General features: G+C 37.5%; 1 protein-coding gene across 22 annotated transcripts in view; it reads left to right on the forward strand.

Moving 5' to 3' along the window:
• The window catches only part of PPFIA2 (PTPRF interacting protein alpha 2), a 361,705-nt gene that overhangs the window by 306,184 nt on the left and 32,988 nt on the right, over window positions 1-22,533 (forward strand). For 12 of the 22 annotated variants that reach the window (XM_026841157.1, XM_026841148.1, XM_026841145.1 and 9 more), the window contains 8 exons: window positions 1,580-1,671; window positions 5,777-5,912; window positions 6,413-6,633; window positions 9,352-9,589; window positions 12,189-12,218; window positions 13,122-13,252; window positions 13,822-14,003; window positions 19,717-19,810. In XM_026841157.1, coding sequence (XP_026696958.1) covers window positions 1,580-1,671; window positions 5,777-5,912; window positions 6,413-6,633; window positions 9,352-9,589; window positions 12,189-12,218; window positions 13,122-13,252; window positions 13,822-14,003; window positions 19,717-19,810 — 1,124 coding nt within the window. The remainder of the gene's footprint in view (window positions 1-1,579; window positions 1,672-5,776; window positions 5,913-6,412; window positions 6,634-9,351; window positions 9,590-12,188; window positions 12,219-13,121; window positions 13,253-13,821; window positions 14,004-19,716; window positions 19,811-22,533) is intronic. The other 10 variants (XM_026841151.1, XM_026841159.1, XM_026841152.1 and 7 more) reach the window with 4 other exon arrangements.

Below are 22,533 nucleotides of genomic sequence, written 5' to 3' on the forward strand. Positions count from 1 at the left end.
GAGGGACCGGGGGGGGGGGGTGATTGACAGCCGGATGAACAGGAGCCAGCAGTGTGCCCAGGTGGCCAAGAAGGCCAATGACATCCTGGCTTGTGTCAGCAATAGCGTGGCCAGCAGGGACAGGGAAGGGATCTTACCCCTGTACTCGGCACTGGTGAGGCCACACCTCAATTCCTGTGTTCAGTTTTGGGCCCCTCACTACAAAAAGGACATTGAATAACTCGAGCGTGTCCAGAGAAGGGCAACGAAGCTGGTGCAGGGTCTGGAGCACAGGTCGTACGGGGAGCGGCTGAGGGAACTGGGGGTGTTTAGTCTGGAGAAGAGGAGGCTGAGGGGAGACCTCATCGCCCTCTACAGCTCCCTGAGAGGAGGTTGCAGAGGGCTGGGGATGAGTCTCTTTAACCAAGTATCAAGCGATAGGACAAGAGGGAATGGCCTCAAGTTGTGCCAGGGAAGGTTTAGACTGGATATCAGGAAGCATTTCTTTACAGAAGGGGTTGTTAGGCATTGGAATGGGCTGCTCAGTGTGGTGGTGGTGGTGTCCCCATCCCTAGAGGTGTTAAGAGTTGGGTCAACGTAGTACTTAGGGATCTGGTGTAGTTGAGAACTGTCAGTGTTATGTTAATGGTTGGACTGGATGATCTTCAAGGTCTTTTCCAACCTAGATGATTCTGTGACATAACAGCAAATATTAATAATTTCTAAATAACTAGCAAATTATACATGTGGAGTGACCAGCAAGTCATCTCAGTGATTTTATTCAACCAAGAAATAGTATAAAAATACTGTAATAAGAGTTACTGAATCTGATATTACTTCAGTGCAGATCGTTCTCTTTCCTAGCATTTTGAAATCCTGAATATTTTAAATTCTAGGAATGGTAGTGTTACATCTTCCTCCCATGTTCTCTCGGAATTTCTTCTAAAATTCTTTGATTTCATTTTATTAGTAGACAATAATTATTTGTACAATTTCAGAACAGTGCTGTTTTCCCTAGTTACTGCTGTCAATAGCCTTTTAGTTAGTTGGTTCCAAAACCCCATTTTTTTGTGGCACACACTCATTTTTTACAAGCAGCACCTTGTACTGGAATTTCATGAGCTCCCATGAGCAAGCTGTAAAGCTGCAGTTCAGCAAGCCGCCTAAAATGTGATTGTCTCTAAGTCTGTGCCTCTGTCACTAAATAAAAGGCCAAGATGCAATAATAATCTCTAAAGGGCAAATATCCTGTCACATGCTGAACTGTGCCTGCCACAGAGTGCACTTAGTGCAGAGATCAGTGCTGGTTCTTCTTTTCCTCATCCTACCTGTATAAGAAGAAGAAAAAAAGTTTAAAGGAAAATCTGTCCTGCCATCACTTCCAGATAGTGGAAAAACAGTAGAGTGCTATACAACCTCCTCTTGATGCATGTGTCTTAGCAATAATGAGATTTGAGTGAGTTCACTGACTTTTATTATTATAGTCAGTGCTACATTCAGTTTATCTTATCTTACTTGTTTAGTTTTACGAGAGCAGTATCCCATAAACTAAGTGTATTTTGTATCACAAGTAAGTATATCTTACTGTTCTCTTTTCCAGGAAAGACTTGCCGAAGAAATTGAGAAACTGAGATCTGAACTGGATCAAATGAAATTGAGGGCTGGTTCTTTAATTGAACCCACCTTGTCAAGGTAATATTTAATGACAAAAGTTTCCTCACTTTGAGTTAAAATATAATATAAATGTGTCAAGTATTTACAACAGGGATGTGTTCAGACCATGCATAAAAATAGTCATGTAATTATTATAAAATGTGAAATATGTGCAATGATTATTACTGTTGCTTTTCACTTTTTTCATAGGTAAACGGGGCCTTATAGCAGTGAGTATACACTGAAATATTACTGAGATTAAGGAAAGTCTTAAATTATGTAATGTTTTCAAAAGTATATCCAAATACCCATTTATTCCCAGGAGACCTTAAAAGTTGAAACCCTTTTGTTCAATGCTGAAACTGATCAGCATATTTATGATCATCTTTATTCTGTCAATTATATCTAAAAATCTTCTCATTAGCAAGAAATAACTCAGCTTTGCTTAGTGTGTAGCATACAACCACAGATCGTCATCTAAAGATAAAGGCAGTATTCAGAGAGATCTGAAAATACCATTACAGGACATTAAACATTATGTCTCTTTTTGACAGAAAAGCAGTATGGGAACAATAGTGAGACAGATACCATAGAACAGTTCTTAACAACTGAAGTGAATTTATAATTCTAGAAAGTCCTTCTTGGCTAAAAGTATCCCTAAAAATATAATTGTTACTTGCTAGTTGTGTGCCGTGTCCTGTTTTCATACCAAGCAACATGTTAACTTCTAAAACCTGCCAGCCAACTCAAAGCACTCTAATCCTCTACAGTTATTTTTGTTGGATAACTTTTTTGCTCATATCAAGTACTGTCTGCCTATTTGCTCAGTACCTGGAAATGGTTTCTCCCTCAACCTTTTACTATCTCTTGGAATAATATTTTTCTATACCTTGAGAAGTGTAAATGGATGAAATTCAGAATGTGTTGCTTGTAACTGTTAGAATTTTTGTTCTTTTGAGAGTGTAAGTCATGCACAACATTTTTTGAGAGTGCTTGTGAGGACACAGACTATTGATCTGCTGCAACAAACAGCAGCATTCTTGGTGAAGAGCAGCCTTTTTTCCTGGGTAGATGAGTATCATTAGCTTGTGCTCTGTAAATAGGAGTCTGGTTAGCCCTTGTCAGTTGGCTGTTTGAACTTGGTAAGCTGTCTAAATGTCTTGATGATTCAGCCCGTTCTCCTAAAGCAGTATCCTTCCCTTTCCGTGACCTCACCTTACGAAGCTACCAGCCCTCTCAGGAGTAGGGATATAATGCTGATAGCAGCATTAAATACTTATTGTTCTCAGCCCGTATTCAGTTCTGCATTTGCTGGAGGTTGTTCTTTCAGCAGATTAATGCAGCTGGTCAGCAGATAAATATCTGCTGCCAGAGACAAACCTGGTCTGTTTCTTTTGTCCTGCCAACTTGCTACCACAAATGCCAAGTACTGTCGATTATCAGAGCAAAGTTCTATTACAGCAAATTCTGTACACAGGCAATAAAGAACAGTCACTGCCTTAAAGTGTTTGCTATATAATAGATGAGAGACATATAGACAAAAGATTTTTGTCTGGTGCTGTAGATGGAGGGCTCAGGACATTTGTAGCCCAACTGTCTTCCAGTTTTCTTATTAGTATAATGACAAAAAATGAGCTTTAGAGAATTTTTTAAAAGGTAAAAATCATACTTTTTCTGATATTATGGAAGTTCTTACCAGGCATGACAGAAAGCATAAGAGAAGATGGTTGTTCAGTAAAGGACATTTATGACAATAGTATGAGATCTGATGTATGCTTTAGCCAGTACCTAAATTCTAAAACATTATTCAGTGTCTGTGACGTTTTAATGTATCTGATTTGGTTACTATGCTGCATACGCACATTTCAGGAATTCTGGTACCTCTCTTTTTAATTTATTTTCTTACAGTATTTATTTTTTATAAAATAAGCTATATTAACGCTTGAAATCCTTCCCTTATTAGTTTGGATTTGTCACAGTACTTATAATATCAGTGTCCTGATCCAATGTCAGGGGAGGTTTTGATACGATCCCAAGAGCAAGATTAAGACACAAACAAGGTCAAATACCGTATACCCAAAATAGGTTTTTATTATTTGAAAAGTGAAGAGGGGTAGCGATAGGACAGAATGGAAGGAAAAGACGGAAATAAAGCAAGGGTGCGGGATAGGGCTGCAAGAATAGGCACCACCATGGATCCAGCGGTGTCCCATTGGTCCTCAGCCTTCAGTTCTTTGGTAGTGAGTGCACATGGATCAGCTCTCAATGGTGGATGCTCAAAGAGCAAGATTTTCTGCTGCCTTTTTAAGTTCATCGTATCAGCTGATCGGCATATCTGCTCGCCTTTATTTTTTTTTTTCCTCTGGTCCAACAGTTTTGTTGCATCTGGCTTCAAGGGCAGGAACGTTTGCCTCTTGTCAGTCCACCAGCAATGCAGGCATGGGGTCTGGCCTACACAATGGAGCCACAAACGGCTACAGGATGGGGCCAGCTCAGCACACCTCTGCCCCTTTGAGGCTTGTCTAAAGAGTCCAGACAATGCAACTGCAAGGAAATAGGGGGGTGCATCCTTCAATACACTCCTGATTCTCTGGGCAGCATCCCCCAGACCAATGCACAGGCCACAGCAGCTTCTCTTGGAGGTTTGCACAGACACAAGCAAGCTCTGAGACAGTCATAGGACATTTCAGTCTCTCACAACCTGAGAGTAATTATGTTCTTCATACCATTCTGTCAAAGTAGCCTGTAGTAGAGACTTTCATGTTTTTCCATGACCTTCTTGCATTTCCCATTTATCAGTAAACAGGCACCTTAGTTGTAACATTTTATCTTTCATTTTATTAAAGTGATGTCTGAAATTCGAGACTAATGCTTGTCTTCCAAGTATGAGTATGTTTTAGTTCAAATTAAGTTCTTCTCAAGGAAAATCAAGGAATCTACAGAGCTTGGGAAAACAGTCACGCTTACAGCCTTCACTTTTCAGTGTAGATATATGTGGTTTTCTGAATTATCAATCTGGGAAGCAGACATTCTCTTAGTTAATTTTTTTATGTCTAGGATTAAAGCCATCATTTTCTTGAACAGCATTCTTTTCAGTAAGAGAAGTGTTTAAGACCAAAACTTGTTCGTATTTTGTTTCCCAAAACTGATTATCAACATTGCTGTGAATCCTATAACTTGTCTGCAGCTGACTGTAAGCATTTTCCTAAGTTTAGGGAAAAAAAAAATAATAAAGGAAGTGCAACATTAAACTCTCATTTTATGCTCTTATAGATAGGGAAATGTCAAGCATGTTTTAGGAGTGACTACAAACAAATACATAGTGGTCTTATTAGTATAGTATTTGTTACTTTTTTTTTTTTTTTTTTATGCTATTGATATATTTTTACATGGAGATTGCTTATATGTTAAGACCTAGAAATTTTTCATGTCTCCACTGCTGTGATTGAATGCTCAAATGGTACATGAAGCCTTTGCTTTTCTGACTCGGCTACACAGCCCGTGGGCAGAATGCTTCTACTGCGCCATGCAGGGAACCTTTACTGCTGCTGTTTGACCAAGGACATAAAGGCCAGGGACCATTGTATGCAGCCAAGGAAAGATATGCTGAAGTCATTACTTATATGCCTCACCACAATGTGCCAAGACTTAACAGGACTGCAGAAAAAATTGGGGGTTAAAACTCTCAAAAGCATCATCAGATAAAGATGAATCATTCATATATGATGCTATATATTGCAGGACAGTTCACTAATATTTTCATGGTGTAGAGCACAGGCTTACAGTAGGAAAGTAATGGAAGGAAAATATACAGGGCAGTACATTCAGCAGCCAGTTCTGTTAATTTTCTTGAAATCTGCTTGTTTTTTCTTGTTAAAGTTTTGGACAGTAAGTTTTACTATGCAAGTCCTTACTTTTGAAAAATCAAAGATCTTATTTGTTTGTTTTCTTCCTTAATTTTCTCATAATATGATTTCAGATTTACACTTTAAATTGTATTTTGTGATCTGTTTTTGTCATTTATTATGTGATACATAATAATTTGTTTGTTTTAAAAAAAAGAAATCTGTTCCTAGACTGAAGGTCATTTGATTGCTGTTGTTATTCCAAATACTCTCTCAGTCTTATGTGGTTCTTTTTCTAGGCCTCACCTTGACACATCAGCAGAGCTGAGGTACTCTGTGGGCTCACTGGTTGATAGCCAGTCTGACTATCGGTCAACTAAAGTGATAAGGCGACCTCGAAGAGGCCGGATGGGAGTACGCAGAGATGAACCAAAGGTTAATCCCCAACTTCTTCTCATACATTCCCTGATAAGAGAATGTATTTTAGGTTGTTAAGCTTACAGTTTGTGGTTTTTTGAGGAAAAAAAACAAACAAACAAACAAACAAAAAACAGCAGAACAAAAAAACAATCCACCAAACAAGAAAACCTAACCCAAATAGCAGAGCTATTTTCTATACATGCTCAGACCAGAGTACTGTTGTACTAAAATGAAAGCAGAAACGGTTGAAGTTCAGACACCAGAGTTCAAGTATAATTGACTATCTGTTTCCTCTGGGTATCATTTGGTATAAATTTTCCTGATAATAATTTTACACACCATTAGCAACTATGTTAAAATACATCATCTGCAGTAATGTTGCAAGTATTATTGGAAAATTAATCATTGAATAACTATTCTTAAATATTAGTTGCTTTCCTATCCCATTTTATAGAAGTCCAACTTTGCAGTTGTTTTCCATGGAATAAGCCATATACATCCTAATTCCTGCTCAGGTAAAATCACTTGGAGATCATGAGTGGAATAGGACCCAGCAGATTGGTGTTTTGAGCAGTCATCCATTTGAAAGCGACACTGAAATGTCTGACATTGATGATGATGACAGAGAAACACTTTTCAGCTCCATGGACCTCCTGTCACCAAGTGGCCATTCCGATGCTCAGACACTGGCTATGATGCTTCAGGAGCAGCTAGACGCAATCAATAAGGAAATCAGGTATGTAGCCTGAAAAAGTTGTGATGCATTTATGATTACAGCTTCAAGCTTCCTTTAGTGCATGAGTTCAGGTACTGTTCATAACAATTAGGAAACCACTTGTACATTTAAAGAATTGATAATATATGTCAGCTTTTCGTAGAAGAGTATTGATTGTGTGAAAATAACAACATCATCTTCATTTCCTGACCATAGAGATTTCTTTCAAAAATGTTCCAAGTGAAGAACTGCTCACCAGTTAAGAGAAGTATATCGGAGAAGGCTAACATAGGGCAGATGTGACAGATCACTACTCATAGTCCTCTCTTCAAGATCTTTTTCAATATTCTGCATGACTCCACTTACTCAGTAATAACCTCCTATCAGAAATATTTTATTTCAGTGCTCTTCATGCTTTCTTCTGGTAATTATTCCTGTGTTACACCTAAGCCATGTTTTCTAAGACATGGTTTTGATTTTCTATAGAGGCGTAGAATATGATTTTTTTCATGCTCCAGATCAGGTTATAGGGCTTGGAAATAGGTGGTAAATTGATTGCAACTTAAGAATTTCTGGGCAAATTAAATGAAGTAATAGAGAATCCGATTACATATTTTAATTCAGTGATTTTATAAATTAAAGCATATTTTAGGCGTAAAGTATTCCTACATGGTTTTCAGGAAGGGTAACTTTAAAAAAAACTTGGTGTATGGAAACATCCTCAGATTAGTGACTGTTTCTCTAGAAGGAGATGTCGCTATATATATTAGTGACTTTCTGGTAATATTATAGACAGAAAGACTGTAGTTAGAAATATAATCAAAACCAGATTACCTTTTGCCAGATCTCAGTCTTTCTCTGAGCAAAGTAACTTCAAAGGGAGAGTTCTGTTGGAATATATTGAACTTGAATAACTTTTCTGTGCAGGAGGACACTTTTTCTAATAGATGTACAACTTCACGTTTTCAGTACTCCCAGAATTTCTTCAGATAGGTTTATGCTGCTGTTTCTCAAACCTCTTATTACACCTGTCAAGACAGAGTCAAAGAAAAATTTTTTTGTTGGGAGGGTATATCTCCTTAAACCTATGTAAAAGAACCTTATCCATATTTTCATTATTACAAAGAAGTAAGTACTGTGACCAATTCAGAAAGCTGTAGATACAAGAAATATATTTGTTTTTTTAAAAAAAATATTAGCATTTTGACAATTTAATAAGTAATTACATAATACATTAAAAGGATTTCACAAGAATTGTACTTGCAGGTGACATAGTGGGATATTATTTTTGCCACCCTGAATCAGACACTGTTTTACATAACACAGGATCTTGATTTAGAGGTTAGGTAGAGTTTTAGCTCAAAAAGGAAGCAAGAGTGCACATTGTATATGGTCATTTTTACTGGAGGTCCACTGAGAGTAGTTCATTTCCCCTACTGCTAATCTTACAATGAAGTACAGGCTTTCATTACCATCACCGTCATTATTAAAGAACCAGGTAACTAATTTTGCAGGGGTTTTTAATATGTGTCAGGAAAACTGATTCTGCAATAGTCTTATAAACTGGACAACATTTCACATTTTCTTGGTTTCTTTGGTTTTCTTTTTCTTGACAAACACTATTTGGGTTTAGCAAATGATTGGAGATATCAAAAGATTAAAAATGTATTTTGCCTTAGATTTGTTTTATTATACAAGATGATTCAGAATTTAGATTTCTAAAATAAAAATATTGTTATAATTCCCTTTAAAAATATTATTTGCCTTAAGTCTCTACTGTGCCTCACTTCAGAAAGAACTGTAGACTTTTTGTAGAAATTTTGTAATAGATGTTAGGGAAAATTTATCACCACGCAGGAATTTGTATGTTTCTATTTTCAGTGTATTATGGTTACATTTATTGTACTTGCTTCATTTAACTCAGAAAAGCCTGGTTCACGCTTTCAGCCTCCTCAGACTTTGTGTTCTCTCATTTAACCTTGATCATACTTTTTCTTCCTCTTCGCAAATAAAGACTGCTAACATCTGTTGATTGGCAAAGGACTTAAAAATAAGTGCTTGATTTTAAACACGTTTTTTTTCATTCTGGATGCAATCACAATTAAAAAACAAAACTAAAGAACCCAGTGGAAGCATCCTGTTGAGGCTATATGTTCAAGGAGCTTATATTTGTTGATAACAAGAGAGCTATTTTAATTAAACTCACTTAAATATTCAATGCTTTAGAAAATACTGTCATTTTTTCATCAATTTTTAGGGATGAAATGGACAACTTGTTTTACATGTTCTCTTGCTTTAATATTATAGATTATTTTAGCAATTCCCTTCTTAAAGGCCCAGTTTCATTTGACTTTAAATTTGAGTTCATGCTTTAGCAACAGAAAGTCAGATTAAACCAATTTAAGATTGGAATTAGTTTCCTATGGTAAATCAGATTGTTAAACCCCCTCCCCTATACTGTCTCCTTTGCATAGGAATTAATCTTGCTGAAATGTCATATGTCCAAGTCCTGTTCTTGGGCAGATTCTTCAGATTTTGAGAATAAAGGAATTAAGAAAAAGAATATTATCATTCTAGAGATTAAAAAATAGCTTTTTCAATATTATTTTGGAGTTGATCTACGATATTCATCTTTGTTTTCTTTGACTTTTAAATCTCATTTGAAAATAAATGAGTTTTAATATTGCTTTTGGGGCATCCAGAGACAAATAAAACCATGTTGTTCTTTTATTTAATAAGGTTAATCCAAGAAGAGAAAGAGTCAACAGAACTGCGTGCTGAAGAGATAGAGAACAGAGTGGCTAGTGTGAGTCTGGAAGGCTTAAATCTAGCCAGAGTCCACCAAGGTACATCCATTACTGGCTCTGTGACGGCGTCGTCACTTGCAAGCTCATCTCCTCCCAGCGGACACTCAACTCCTAAACTCACCCCTCGCAGTCCAGCCAGGGAGATGGACAGGATGGGGGTTATGACACTGGTAAGAAACTTTGTGATGCCAATTCTAGGTGTGATATTTCTAGCATTAAATATTTCATATTTCACTGTATGAATGGCTCATCTCTCTAATTCTTTATTCACTTCTTCATCATACATACAGATGGCAAATTCCCTAGAATATGGACATTAGGGTGGTTTTGGGTTTGGTTATTGTGGTTTTGAGCATTGCATGATTCACCAGGGACATAATGATCTGAGGATCAAGGGCCTTCAGCACACAGGCCATGGAATTAATAACAACTGATCAGTGGAATTACTGTAATCAATTTATAGGTAAAAAATGTTTACTGATGAAAAGTTCTGAAGTGATACAGTTATTACACTGTATAGTTTGAGGGACTATTGTTGAGTTTAAAGCTCCAGGAAATGTCTAGAAATCATTAAAACCTTCTATTCATATATATATGATCATTTTGATATACTTCTGTATTTAGTATACTCTTTTATACTTGCAGCATTTTGTATGTGTTCTTCATTACAATATATCAAGCACTTGAAATAAGTGCTTTATTTTCCAATAATTCATTTAACTGACATATTTCAGCATTACAAGCAGCACACATAAATATATACCAAGCCATCAAATTGTCCTGCAAAGCATTTCTAACATTAGTGTACCTTTGAGGACACATTCTGAAATGTCTGGTTTGATTTGAAAAGAGATTTACCAAAAAGGTTATCTTGGTCCTAGACAAAAAGCAACAGTGCAACAGTCAAGTGAAGACAGTATGTGTGTCGATATATCCAAGATGCACAACTCTGATACTGATAAGAGTACAGACACAGGGTTCAGTGGGGGCTACAAACCAGTTTGGAGCCTTGGTGAATTAATTCCTTTAAGCTCTTGGAGAGAAACAAAGCAGCCCATGAGAAAAATGGGATATGTGTAACCCCATTTTTTTATTTGCTGTTTCTCTGATAATCATAATGTCACCAATGTCCCCTTGTGGTCCATTCTGGGAAGCAACAGCAGCACTGCTTCCCTGTGGAGCCTCTCAGTAGAAGGGAAATGAGCCTTGATCTCAATCAGAAAGCAAGAAATTAGCTCTCCTAGCTGAGAAGGCTGCTAAGAACAGCTGGGAGTGGAGCCTGGCTGCTCATTCTGCTCAGATGGGAGTAGGGACTTCTGTCTACTATCATCTAGCTGAGTACTCCCTCTTCCTGGGAACTGACAACTACTTGTATACAGCTCTATCCCTCCCAGTTTGGGATGGCTGCTGCCTTCTTGGGAACTAAAGACAGCAGAGAGGAGGTCAGTGCTGGTAGTTGTGGCAGATTGTGGCACCAATTCTTTGCTGCCTCCAGTTCCCACTGATGAACAGCACAAATGAAAATGGTGGTGGTGGAGAGTGTTATGGAGGAGTTGGGGTGTGCAGGCTGCCACAGTGACACCCACTTCACCAAAGCAGCACCTTCCCAAAGATGCAGTTTGTCTCCATTTCACCAGCCATTTAAACTAAGCAGTCTGGCTACAGATAAATGGCAATAGTTAAACTGACCTTCCAGCTGATACCTGCACTGCCTGGTTGCCTTGAATTGGATGCAGTGGCTTCAGTAGGTTCATCAGATTCAAATACAAAATGACAGCATAGCCTCTGCACTTCAGGTTGCTGTGACCTTGCTGGCATCTGGCTCTAGCTGTGCTAAAGCTCACATGGGTATGTCTGTATGAGCTGCACCTGAACTCTTGACACAGCATAGGCTGTAGAAATAGCACCCTACTGTGTGCTCAGCAGCACAGCCCACAACTTTACTCACCCTCATCAACCATTTCAGGATACTTCTGCCCTGTACTCAGGAGGAGTTCAGTGTCGTATATTTCCTCCTTACTGGCTGTGGACAGACACAACAGGCATCCTCTAAGTAGAAACTTTGAGTTGGGAAGAGTTCTGTAGAGCTCTAGTCTCTAGAGCCCAAATTGTCAAATGGTCCTGTAGGGGTTGGCTGGAGAAGCAGTACTGCATGAGTTTTCACAGCCCAAGTCCATGCAGTATATAAATTCTGCAAAGTATCCTAAGCTTTCCTTGTATGAATGAGACATCTACCCAAAATAAGAATGAAAAGGGGGTTGAACAACATACGTTCTAGCAGTCTTCTACTGCCAAATAATGCTGCAGTACAGAAGATGGGTGAATTCACATCTGTTGACTGAAAATGACAGTCACTTTAATATGGGATAACTGGAGAGAAATACCCCCTTTTCAGACACATTATTTGTTGATGATATTTTGCCTTTATACATTTGTAATATTAGATAAAACAAAAAAAAATCTCTGTTAGGAGTAGTGGAAGGATTTATATGAAAACTCAAAAAAAAAAAAAAAAAAAGCTAAGCTTATGAAAATTAAACAGATTGTAACTTTAGGAAAAAATTACTACTTTCCCAGCATGGCATATTTGTCAGGGCTTATGATAGCAAGTGTATAATTGGTATATACTATGGATAGTATGAAATTAATGAAATCTCCACTTCCCAGTTCTGAATGTGAGAAGACTAAATGTGTGACATTTTGTTATGTTCAAATAAAATTTATTAATCCTTCTCTTTTTGTTGTTGCTGCTTTTGTTACCAATCTAAGCCAAGTGACCTAAGGAAACATCGGAGAAAGGTATGATTCTGGGAGTTTTTTTAAGTTTGGGGGAGCACGTTTATTGTATTCATCTGCTATTTAGATAACTGGGTTCCTGGCCAGCCACTGTATCCCCTCTGCTCGTTTTTGTTCAATTCCTGAACATAATCATTTTAATCCTAGCTGGAAGGTCTTGAAGGTGTCACAGCTAAGCTAAGCCACATAGTCAAGGCCCACCTTGATACTGTGGAGTAGTAGCCTCTACAACACAAATTTAAAGGAATATAGTTAAAACCAGCGTGGACACAAAAGAATTACTTTCAAATGTATTTGGGCCATTATTCTTGCTGGAGGAACCAGAGTCAGATCACTTGAAATCTTCTGGAGCAGTAGAAAATTGCTTATGTAATTGGCACTGAGTATGGGATCTATCTTTACATGAGAGGAGATGGTATTTAAGATAAATCATGACATGCTGTGTCAAAAATCCCTTTTGTTCATGCTTATTTTCAAGCATTCTGACCATTCTGTTAACAAGCTATAGTGAGAGTGGTCCTGTTTCTGTCTGTATTAACCTTCTCCCTTACATCCCTGAGAAACTTTGTTTACATGAATAATCCTGTTCAATGCAAGAGACCTGCTCATGTCTAAGGTTATTTTCATGTTTCAATCTTTACTGGATCGACCTGTTTGGCATAAAATTTGGCATAAAATTCTTCTCCAAGTGTAATCTTTTTTCCTTCAAATATGTACTTTAAGCTGCCATATTTATGCAATTGCTTTTTCCCAATAGCCTCTTTCAAAAATATGGATCCGAACAATTTGCTCAAAAAATTACACTTGAAACCATACATGCTCTGGTTCACTTGACAAATTCGTAGAGCATATGTTGAAACTTTCTTGAAAAGCTACTCTGCTCTCAATGGAGTCTCTCTTCCCCAGATTGCAGTAGTTGAAGAAGATGGGCGTGAAGATAAAGCCACAATCAAATGTGAAACTTCTCCTCCTCCAACACCCAGAGCTATCAGAATGACTCATACCCTTCCTTCTTCATACCACAATGATGCCAGAAGGTAAGATGTTTGTAACATTAATTAATTCTTCATTTAATATTCTTTTCAAATCATGTTGTTTAACTATTCCAAAATGACCTGTTTTCTTCCTGTTTCTTCTTGGCGTTTCCCCTGCCATGAGAGAGAAAGCCTTACCCTTTGTCTCTTGCATGACCCTGGGAATGTTTCTCAGTGCTAAAATACATGTTGAATATTTCTGGTTTGAGGTACAGTTTTGATCACTGCTAGAAGTAGTGATACTGCATATCCTAGAAAGACAAACAGCAGGCTGATTCCTGTATTTTTCAATTGTTCTTAGCAAATTAAAAGTATATATTTCTTTTCAGCCTTCTTTTTTTAATAAGATCCAATCAGCCTGATGGAGAAAATGTGATCTTGTATTGCTCTACATGTTTAGAATCATGTATAAGATTTTTAGAAAAAAAAAATCATTTAAAGAATATGTGATTGTTTCACTTGTTGGGAGATCATTACTAAAGTATATCCAATTAATTTCCTTGCAGAGCTGCTCACAGTAAAAAAATAACTGCAAATGTAATTTATTCCATTTCTTTATTATCATTTTGTAGTAGCTTGCCTGCTTCATTGGAGCCAGAAAGCATTGGTCTTGGCAGTGTCAATAGCAGTCAGGACTCCCTGCACAAAGCTCCCAAGAAGAAAGGAATCAAGTCTTCAATAGGACGTTTGTTCGGTAAAAAAGAGAAGGCTCGACTTGGACAGCTCAGTAAGGAATTAGTGGTAACAAGCCAAGGTCACCATTTCACAGTCATTTTTCCATTTTTAATTTTGCCTCTTTTCAGTTTCCCATTAAACTTCATTGCTTTCAACAATTGTATTTGTCAGGAGTGTGCTATGACTATAGCACAAATGAAAGGAGTCTTCCTCACAAATTACAAGAGTCAGGTTGTTCACTGAACCTACTGCTTCGATAGTCTCTTGAATTAGGGTAAAAGTGCTAACAGTGTATTCTCAAATAGCCAAAATAAAGAGGTAAGAAAGTAATAAGCCATTATAAGGGGTGTAACATAATCACAGAATCATCTAGGCTGGAAAGGACCATGAAGAACATCTAGTCCAACTGTTAACCTAACACTGACAGTTCCCAACTACACCAGATCCCTCAGCACTATGTCGAACCGACTCTTAAACACCTCCAGGGATGGGGACTCCACCACCTCCATGGGAAGCCCATTCCAGCACCTAACAACCCCTTCTGGAAAGAAATGCTTCCTAATATCCAGTCTAAACCTTCCCTGGCACAACTTGAGGCCATTCTCTCTTGTCCTATCACTTGTTACTTGGTTAAAGAGGCTCATCCCCACCCCTCTGCAACCTCCTTTCAGGGAGCTGTAGAGGGCGATGAGGTCTCCCCTCAGCCTCCTCTTCTCCAGACTAAACCCCCCCAGTTCCCTCAGCCGCTCCCCGTACGACCTGTGCTCCAGACCCTGCACCAGCTCCGTTGCCCTTCTCTGGACACGCTCGAGTCATTCAATGTTCTTTTTGTAGTGAGGGGCCCAAAACTGAACACAGGAATCGAGGTGCGGCCTCACCAGTGCCAAGTACAGGGGTAAGATCCCTTCCCTGTCCCTGCTGGCCACGCTATTGCTGACACAAGCCAGGATGCCATTGGCCTTCTTGGCCACCTGGGCACACTGCTGGCTCCTGTTCAGCTGGCTGTCAATCAATACCCCCAGGTCCCTCTCTGACTGGCAGCTCTCCAGCCACTCCTCCCCAAGCCTGTACTGCTGCTGGGGGTTGTTGTGGCCCAAGGGCAGCCCCCGGCATTTGGCCTTATGGAAACTCCTCCAGTTGGCCTCAGCCCATGGCTCCAGCCTGTCCAGGTCTCTCTGCAGAGCCTCCCTACCCTCGAGCACATCAACACTCCCACCCACCTTGGGGTCATCTGCAAACTGACTGAGGGTGCACTCGATCCCCTCGTCTAGATCATCAATAAAGATGTTAAACAGGAGTGGCCCCAAAACCCAGCCCTGGGGGACACCACTCATGACTGGCCGCCAACTGGATTTAATTCCATTCACCACAACTCTTTGGACCTGGCCATCCAGACAGTTTTTTACCCAGCAAAGTGTGTGCCCATCCAAGCCATGAGCAGCCAGTTTTGCCATGAGAATGCTGTGGGAAAGGGTGTCAAAGGCCTTACTAAAGTCAAGGTAAACAACATCCACAGCCTTTCCCTCATCCAATAAGCAAGTCGTCCTGTCGTATATGGAAGATCCTTGTAAGTAAGTGTAGTTGCATTTCAGATTTGAGTCTATCAATAGATGTCTGCTAGTGCCTATCACTGAATGTCTCACCGAACTCTTTCATTTAGTTATGCTGCTCAGGACCATGCTTTGTTTTCTTCCTACTTCTTCCGTTTTCCCTTGAAAAGACCTTAGTATCATTAATTCCTGGTAAAAATTTTCCTCTGTGATATTCCATAGGATATGTCTATACCACATGTAAAAAAGAAAAATCAGTTATAGCGTAACTTTAACTGCCTTAAGTAGCATAAGCAATGGAAGGTGAAGGAACAGTCTTCAGCAAAGCCTCAGAGTCTGCATGCCCAGACAGGTAAATACATCCTTAGCTGCAGTCTATATTGCTAGGCTATCTGATTTAGCTACATTAAGATTAGCATATATACACATCCCAACACAAGCATCAAATTGAAGTGTCAGTAAAATAGAAATACTAGCTCTTTCTTAGTCACAAAGATGTCACATAATATAAATTTGTGAGGCACTAAATTTTTACTGCCATGGTGGCCACATAACACCTGTAAAAGAATTTTAAGGGTTTGCAGTAACTATTAATACTTAAGCAATATGTAAGCCTGAAATTAAAGTATGTCCTTATCACAACTAACAAACCAATCACTAAAATCATACAGAATAAAATAAGGTAATATTAAGGTCAAAATATCAGAATAAAATCAAATAACAGCACTCTCCATTTAAACTCCAACCTCTCTCCTCTCTGCCTCTGAAAACCTTGTGTTCTTGAAAAAAAACCAACAAAACCTAATTGCAATTTAAATTCTCTTTTTTGTCACTATGGGAAGAATAAAATTGATTTATGCAATCTTTTTCATAGCTTAATGTACTTCAGAATCTATTAAATGGGTCTCTCAAATACACCTGCATGTCACCCTCTGCACTGATGGAGAATTTTATAACTTTAGACCACATTATTAATTCATATTTACATTCCATAAAACCAACTTTATTGATACTTATGGATTATGCATAATAATCTATGAATTCACAGTAATTCAGGAACATAGAGAAAAAAAGATGTAATAAATATGTTGGTCTTCCCTCCAGTTCCTTGCAATGTGGAACAAAAATAAAATAACAACTTCAGATTATCTCAGGAGCAATGTAATCTTGTAATATATTAATTTCTTAATAATACCCACCATGATTAATAAGCCATATATATAATTGGATAAAGTTTATTTGTAGTTCCCAACACTAGCTCATGAAATTGCAAAAAGATATTAATGAAGATTTGCAATGAAATGAAATTTTTATGGCTTCCATCCTTTAGCTCAATGGCAAAAATTTCTGTATAATGCACCTTTTAATTAAGCAAAGTAGGTTTACAAGCATGTATAAAATTAACAATAGGACTGACTAAAAACTAGGAGCAAAATATTTTTAGAAATTGAAACAACATTAAACAGCTGAATTATAGTTTTTCTCATCTTAAGTTTTAAAATACAAAAAGAAAAACAAATATTGACTGGCAGTTTCCATTTAATGGCAGTACTTTAAAGACAAAACAAAATTTTTAAAAATAGCAATCATGGTAGTACTTGAATGAATTCCAGGGCAGCTATGCTATCTGTGCAGCTATATAATTAATAGTTTTGTTTATAGTAAGATAATTTATCACAGAAATCTAGAGAGTAAGTCTTGTCATTACTGCACTGCAGTATATTTGTATGGTTTTCATAACCTAAATTTCTAATGCAAAATCAATAAAAGTATCTAATTTAATTCCTTGCTTTGAATATGGAAAATACTCTTTAATAGCACATCAAATACTAAAGAGGTAATAAACATAATTTTGAGCCTCAGAAACATTAATTTTCCTTGTATGCATACTTGCACAGGCACACAGTTACACATAAATGAGCACTTTAAAAGTTCATGTCAATGCAGAGGATACTAGAGATCCCAGTGATATTATACATTGTAAGTACACATCACTTCTGTAACTAATTCTGTATCTCTAAACCCCATGTAATATATACTTATATTTAAGAAGTAATATTGGAACCGCCAAAGTTTTGTCACTAACTTCAACAGAGTCAGACTATCACTCAGAAGATTTCTGTGCTCTGTGTTCCCTGCAAAACTCGAAAATTATTAGCTTTCAACTGCTAAACATGTCAGAGTTTCATTATTTTGTAATTTGCTACTTTTACCATCCCTGCTAATGCATTCATATTATTGTTTAAAGCCAACTTCATGCCTTAGGAGATCTTACTTAGAATCAAGATTCAAGATTTCTAGATTCTTCAAGATTTCTTTTCATTATTGAGGGGAAAATGAATGATAGAAGGGAGTACGAGTGCCTTTTTTTTTGTTTGTTTATTAATTTGATTTTAAATTTATCTCACTTGGGGAATACCACACTAGTTACTTGCATATTTTCCCATGTTACATTTTAAATATTCTAGTCCCTAAAACAAACAATACATTGGAGGGAATTTTAGCCCTGCCCAGGCAAGTTGATCTGCATGGTATATTCAAAGGTTAGTTTGTTAGGAAACATTTATCATGGCCATCTGCATGCCTAAGATACTGACAGGCAGCATCACCACATCCAGTACAGTACCTGGGTTGTTCAGAGGGCTAGATGTGTTTGTCTTATGGTGAAGTCTGTTATGCCAAGAGTACTCTCCAACCTATGATAAACACTCATTGAACTGAACTCATGACATCACTATCTAACATACCACAAGCTTCTCTCTCAGAAAGGTGGGATACATTGATACAGCAGTTTGACAGATTAAAAACTTACTCCAGAGCCAGCAAGAAACATTCCATGAGATACTCTGTAAAACTTTGAAAATCATATGAAGTAAAGCAGTCTACATTCATGGTTTTTGCATTCATGACTGGAGGCATTGTTCTCATCATGAGACTTGCGGAAGTAGTGTCCTCTTTAATAGAGAAAAATTCTGTCTAGACAAGCAGGAGTATTAAAACTACACCTGCTTTGAAAGGACAGCTTAAAGCCAGGCTTTTCTAAGTTAACATCATAAACATGATACAGCAATAGGTTTTGTTCTCACTTGATTGAGATTCATGTAAGTGTGGCTTGTAAAAGGCTGCGATACTATTTCACTATATAACACTTATGCGTTATTTTATGGTTAAAGTCAATGAATCAGAATAGAAATCTTTTAATTTATACTGTGCTTCTTAATTATGCCAGTGTCCACTCTACAATTGTTCGCTATCCATTAGCTGAGAAATAAGAAGTTGCCATTGCCAAATGGAGTCAGTTTCCAACATTTAGCACACTGTTGTCCCTTCTTGTGCCAGTTACACACCTTCTGAATAGCAGCACAGAAGAAAGCATCCTTCATAGAAGTGCTGCAGCCCCTCTGTCTGCACACATACATGTGCAGATGAGAGGCATGGAGCTGGAGCCAGGAGACTACTAACAGTTCCATGAGCAGGTTCCCTTTCTTCCTCGAATCCAGGAAGCAGTAAAAAAGTCAAAGCATCTTTCCACTTCTGCACTAAGAAAGTCATGTTAGTGGATATATTCTATGATCAGCAAAAATCATAGAATATCAGTCATGTCCTTAGTTCACAATATGATTTTATTTTGATCCAGGTGTCCTTGCTTACCGCAAGCTTCCCTTGTCAGTCTATGCAAGTTATACAAGTTCCCATGACTTTGATAAGATTTTGGTGCCTACAAGATACCTCCAGGGAGACCTGGGAGGCTTTTTACTTCTCTGACAGATTCTTTGTGTCATCTCTGGCTTGGGAGTTTGCAGGGATAATGACATCAAAGACTCTTAAGATTCAATATGAGAGCAAAATGAAGACTTTAGTATTACACCATTAGGTGATGCTGTATTATGTCAATAATAATGAGACAGTTCCTGAGAAGGCACTTTCATTTCTACATTTGCCAACTAAGATTAAAAAATGGTGATGGCATTACTTGCTTAGGACCATGAGACTGAGCCTTAGGAGGCAAATTAAAACAGGCAGAGATCAGGGTGCTCTTCCCATACATTTCTGCTAAACATAAGGAGGAGGAAACAAATTTTCCCCCTACCTCTTTTCCAACATTTACTTCTGTAGGTGTCATGACTTAAGGAAACCAACATAGACAGTGGTGGTGGGTGAGAAAGGGATTGAAGGGTTGAGAAGGGGAACAACTGGGAAAGAGCTATGGGAAAATACAGTGTGGTTTGGTTTGTTTTCCAGGAGGTTACATGGAAACAGAGGCAGCAGCTCAGGAATCTCTGGGATTAGGCAAACTTGGAACCCAAGCAGAAAAGGACCGAAGACTAAAGAAAAAGTGAGAACCTTTTTCATGTGACTTTCATTTGCTCAAACTTGATTCAGATGTGAGAGTTTTGTTGATTTTTAAGCAGACGTGTAATGAGAAGTGAGATCATCTACTATTGCAGGTTATCACTTAGCATGTTTTTTTCCAGTGTAAATGTTTTTAAAGCTTTGTGAAATATAGGGGAAAATTTTTAGAGTATATCAATTGTGCAGTAGTGTTTAATTTGTGAAAGAACATAGGTTTATGAGAATGAGATATTTTCTATTTCACGCTGACATTAATTCCATGCCATTTGCCTTCTGTGCAATTCTTAAAAAATAAGCAGGCATTTAATGACTCGCTACATATATTTTCAGAAGGGAAAAAAGATTTTTTGCATTATCTGTTGAACAAATGATTACGTCTGTCTACAGAAGTCAAAGGCTTCCCATAAAACCTAGCAGCTTCATTTTCTTTTTACCTGTCAGCAACGGTAACCTAGCTTTTTGTTCGCGTAAATTATATAATAATTTAATGGTGTCTTTGGTGCACCTCCTTGTAAAACTAGTACACTGACTCATAGCAGCTGCCAGAAGCTAAGGAGACCTATTAAAATAAAGCTAAAAACACAAAAGAAACCTCTTGGCAGCATCACAGTTCTAGTGTAATTAGAGGGTGTGAGAGAAAAAAGATGGTACTTAAAAATGGCTTTACAAATTCATTCTACAAACAAACAGGTTTATTTTTCATCTATAACCATTAATTTTAGTGCTATTATTTGGATTCTGAAAGCCTCATTTGTAAAATTTCTAGGGTTTTCAGGTTTGTTTCAGTCTTTTAATGTTCCTTTGCAAAGTTTCAAGAGAATTTGCAATTCTAATCCAAAGAATCTAGGGATAATGTTTCAGCTTCTCTTTAAATTTATATGTAGAATATTTTTAATCACTACTCTCGTATCAAGCTGCTGACGAAATATAACTTTAAATGTGCACATCCATGTAATGTACAAATGTAAGTGTTCCATTTAAATCAGCCTCAATTTAGCAATTAAAGATGGAGAAGCAGTCATTTTGCTAGCTGAGGGAGAAGAAACATTTTAAATTCAATTAAGAAACTCACAATAACATTTCCAGGGATATTGTGGTTAATGAGTCTTGTCCCTATATTTCTTATCTATACATTTTTATCACTCATTAGTCATTTTGAAATATATGGATGTAAAGAGTATATTACTATGATTTTAATACATCTAGAAAGCATCTTTGAGACCATCATTACTATTCGTAAAGAACATAATTGAATTTTCAGCAGCCTATTCTCTGCAGTCCCTATTTATCTTCCAGCTCTCGGGTCTGAAGGTACCACAGTATTGAAATCACTCTGAAGGGACGATTGTGTTCACTTTGCTCACTTTTTCATGTTAGTTCCTTAAACTGGATAAAATAACATAAGACTTGACCCATAAAACTTCATCTATGACATGACTATATATGACAGCGGCTACCAAGTTTTGGGTCCAGAAATAGTAGGTGTACAGGTAATCTGTTATGATACTTCTGTCTAATCTCACATAATTAGACTTTTCCATGTCTCCGCTTTTCAAGTCTTTCCTTTTTTTTCTCCTGTGTCTGTCTGTCCTTGTTTTTTTATGGATCAGATATAATCAAAATGTTATCTGGTGGGAGAACAGGAATCTTTCTTTTGAGGCTATGACTATTCATCCAGTCCGAACTGCACACTATATATCCTCAGTACATGTTATAGAGCTATGTCATGAAGATTTTAAATTTTTTCCCCATTCTTCTAGATTTGTCTGTTTTCATAGCTTCTCAGTTTGGAATCCTTACAACTGCTTTTAAGATTCTTCTTAAGCTGCTATCAGAGAAAGGTTAACATATATTGCTAGTTTATATATATATCTATTATATAGTTGTGAAGAACTGTAATATGGGAAAAATGTAACATTTGTATTAGAGATAATTCAGTAGAGTCTCATGTATATGGGAGTCATTAGGATGCCAAGCTACCAATAGGGTGTAGTAGAACTAACATTTTGTTGTAGAAAATACAGTCAGGTGTTTGCATGTCTTATCTTGGAAAGTATTAAGTTGAAACAGTCCAGAAAGTAATTTAAATAAAAAGTTTGTCTCAGTAGGTCAGATTCCTTTTTGTCCACACTTAACAACATATAGCTCCCTCTGAAAATATAATCTTCAAATACATATAGTAGCCTCAACGTTACTGATCTGGATAGTGCAAATGAGAATACTGTGCTGTGTAACATAAAGTTGATAGTAATATGTATGAGGTCTTTATAAGATGTCTTAATAGAGTACTGAGGATCATTTGCTATCTCATGATATAGCAGTAAGATTTAAGTTGATTCCCTTTCTAACTGCTAAACAGGCCCTACAAACCCTGCAGAGTTAGTGAGCCCAGTCTTGAACAGAGAGAGCAGAGCACCTTTCAAGAATTTCTATCTCTAATTTAGGTTAGGACATAAAACCCCAAGAGAACCAGGCCCACCAGAGGATACTTAGAGGATAGGCAGGGAAGCACTCCTTTGTATTACTTTTCAGGTCTGGGAGAGCTTTCTTTATGTTGGCTTTGTCACTTCCTTAGGGGAAAAAAAAGCCAAACAAAACAATGATCCCAGAGCCAATTCCCTTTTCTCTAAAGCAGCAATAATACCATATACTGAACTTATGTTTCTGTCTTACATAAGTCAAGTGAAATGGCTTTCAGTCCTGTTT

This window comes from Athene cunicularia (assembly GCF_003259725.1).
Source record: "Athene cunicularia isolate RWA chromosome 1 unlocalized genomic scaffold, athCun1 chr1_part2, whole genome shotgun sequence".
NCBI lineage: Eukaryota > Metazoa > Chordata > Aves > Strigiformes > Strigidae > Athene > Athene cunicularia.